Source organism: Conger conger, chromosome 10, assembly GCF_963514075.1.
Source record: "Conger conger chromosome 10, fConCon1.1, whole genome shotgun sequence".
Lineage (NCBI taxonomy): Eukaryota > Metazoa > Chordata > Actinopteri > Anguilliformes > Congridae > Conger > Conger conger.
In genome coordinates, this window is record NC_083769.1 from 48,640,403 (window position 1) to 48,643,878 (window position 3,476).

Here is a 3,476-nt window from a genome sequence, read left to right on the forward strand (position 1 = left end):
ATGAAGACTACGCTGAGCATCACCCTCCTCGCCCTTGCTGCCAGTCTGCTCTGCGATGCCGTACAGGTCAAAGTAAGTGTCTCTCTCCGTTCAGAGGAATCCCTTCTGCTCCCATTCAGCTCCTACCAACAGAGATTAATATCAGCTTCAACACCAACATCTCAGAAGCCGTTTTAGTCTGAGTGGGAGATTTAGTCTGGGGGACAAAAACATTTGTACCGTTGTCATACGGTTGTATCGTATTGGATCATATTGTAGTGATAAGAAAAGTAATAAATGTGCATTTTGTGATATGTCGCTCTGGATAAGAGCGTCAGCCAAATTGCTGTACTGCAATGTAAAGTCATAACCTGCCACACGCAGACATGCAGGTCGGCACCTACCTGAAATGGTGGCACTTCCACATGTACATTTTACGGAAATCACATCAAATCATCAAAAAGTAGTTTAGGGTTGATTAGCGGCAGCCCGTGGCTCTGTGAGATGTGTGCTGCATGGGCTCAGGGAAATCTGTCTGCGCAGACGCGAAAGAAACTGCGCAGACGTGACCACTGCACGCAGCTAGCTGCCCGAAACGCTGCGGTCCAGACCGCATACTGGCATACTACTTCCATGTCAATGGAAATCAGCCTGAAATTGAGTATGAGTAGTATGCTAGTTTGCGGTTTTGAATGCAGCAACATGCTCTGCGTTATCCATCTAAATCTGTTCGAGCCCCATGGTGGCCCCTTTCAATGTTGTTTTAACCTCCTGAGACCCAGGAGAAAAATAAGTCCTCAATCGTTAAATAAAGTTTTTTTAAAACAATTTAACATAACGCGAGTGTCTTGCAGTGAAATTTAAGTTTAAATGAATGTGTCTTGTGTTAAGACGAATGTTGTACAGAGCTCAGGGAAGCCAATATTAAATTGTCGTTTGAGAAGGCAGGAGGTTAACACTGAATGGTTTTCTCTCTGTCTCCAGGAAGGAGAGTTTACCTTCTCACTGGAGTCGGTGAAAAAGCTCAAAGACCTGATGGACAAGGACCTGGAAGGAAAGCAGAGCCCGCGTCTGGCCAAGGCCAGTACTGCAACCGTGTGCAGTGACCCGGCACTCCTGCCGGAGTTTCTGCCCGTGTGTCGGAGCGACAGGGCCGGGCTGTCTCTCTCCAGACTGGGTGAGTGAGAGGGAGGAGGAGGTGGGGGAGGAGTTGAACACGGAGCGGGATTGCGCAATCTTTCCCTCTGCAAAAACAGTGTGATAAAGATTAAGAACAACTTAATTGTCCCAAGGATAATTATACTGAGGACATTCGACTGCATTCGTTTGGCTATACCTTTATTAAAAATTAACCATTAGCGACACATTTATCATTTATTGGGCAATTCAAGGCGGTTCAAGCTGTTATTTACATTTTATCTTAACATTAAAAAAAGCACAGAAAGTTCTGACTTCAACTGTAGATAATCATTGCTAATTATAAATGATCAATTATTTGGATCAGATGAAGTTATATAAGTTACACAGTTATTGCCATTTGCGTGGCTTGGCGCTCTTGTCTTGTGAAGTCTCTCGTTATACATTAGCTACATACATTCATACAGCAGGGCACCTGCTTTGAGATAACTGACGTTACTGACCACAAAGTTTAGACAGCAAAACCAGCGTGTAACCTGCAAACATATGGGCTTCTAATAATTATGTACGAATAAGTATCTGCTCTGAAATAATTTACGTGTTCACTTCATTTCGTAAATTATTTTGTATGGGGAAGTTTTGCAGCAAATGATTGACGTTTTTGCTTGTTTTGTTTTGTTTTAACAGCATTTATTGGCCTTAACTACGATGAATGCGAGATCTGCATGTTCGCCGCCTGCACGGGCTGCTAAACCGGGGACCGGCGGGATCGGACCGCGGATCATGAGCGATTACTGCACTTCCCGTCTTCTCTCGGTTACATTTCGCTTTAGTCTTCCTGCTATTACACCGCACAACTCCTTCTCATGTTCACTGTATGGAAAAGGGCAGCTGGAGAGAAAATATATCTGCAATATTTACAAATACGCAAAGTTAAATCCAAATGTAGTAAATAATAATACATAATATTAATATGAATTAATATTCATTTTTTGTGTAACAAAAAATAAATAAAAATCACATTGTACGATGTACTACTACATGTTGCAGCTCACCCTATCATCTTGGCTTCGAAGCTCGCTATTTAACAGAAAAACGTTTATTTTTTATTTTTATTATATTTCATTATGTTCATCCTTGTTATGTTACTGGTTGAGTTTAAGAAAAACTTTTCCTTATTTAACCGTGTGACCTTTTTATAAGAATGTCATTGTTGTTAAGCTATATATATATATTCATTTTGGGGTCATGTGTATTTTTTTTTTATCTATTTCCATTCATAAAACTTGGATTAAAATAATGTTCTTCTTCATTGCTTGTAGCTGGTGTTTCCTTACATTCATAGACTCTTAGCTTGAGAACGAAATGCTATAGATATAACATATGCTACAGCTATAGTATCTTAAAACAATAACATTTACCATAGCTATAAACTGCTATAAGCTATAGCTATAACATATGCTATAGCTATAGTATCTTATAACTATAACATTTACCATAGCTATAAACTGCTATAAGCTATTGCTATAACATGTGCTATCGCTATGTTATATAATAACACTATAGCTTTAATATGTTATTATTAGTACTGCTCTTACTGCCTTATTATATGACTTATTCAAATTAAATCAGACTACAAACTTAATGGACTCATTTTAACAGTTCAGAATAAGATGTGGATTGTGTCACCAAGAAAAGAGACAAAATTACTGAATGAATGCTATTTGCAAAAAGACTATTGCTGACTATTTCTATTTACAAAATGAGTATTGATATTTGCAAAATGACTATTGCTAAATTATTAAATGCTTCTTATATATAACTGTAGCACGTAGTGAGGGTAAACAAGATAAATTAAACATTCAAGGTTAAGGTATTGTTGCATAATATAATATAATATAATATAATATAATATAATATAATATAATACAATATAATCCAATATAATATAATATAATGCAATAATTCACTTCCCCCTTTTTCAACTGAAAAGCAGATTATGGACTGCAGGCATAATATTATCCACCAGGGGGCGCTGTGTATCTGTGGTGATGATCAAACGTCAGGCAAAGAATTTACCCAGGCCCTCTGCACCAGAGAGGGTATCAGCCTGTTTTCCGGAACAATTCGGCACAAAGCCTGGCTACTGTATACTCACAAAGATTAAAACAACTTCAACAATAACAGTGCATCTAGCGAAATAGTTCCCACAGAGAATTGATAGACTACACAATATGTAATACATTAAAATGAATCATTTATTTTATTATCTGAATAAAGATAATAAAGACTGCATCTTCGTGGACCTTTTTTATGAGGGTGGGGTTGCTGGGGCTCATGTCAGGACACGAGAGATAAAT

General features: G+C 38.2%; 1 protein-coding gene across 1 annotated transcript; it reads left to right on the forward strand.

Annotated features, from left to right (window-relative positions):
* On the forward strand, positions 1-1,868 carry LOC133138083 (guanylin-like). The gene is made up of 3 exons (XM_061256533.1): positions 1-72; positions 964-1,156; positions 1,804-1,868. The coding sequence occupies exons 1-3, from the start codon at positions 1-3 to the stop codon at positions 1,866-1,868; spliced, it is 330 nt and encodes a 109-aa protein (XP_061112517.1).
* Positions 1,869-3,476: the final 1,608 nt, after the last annotated feature.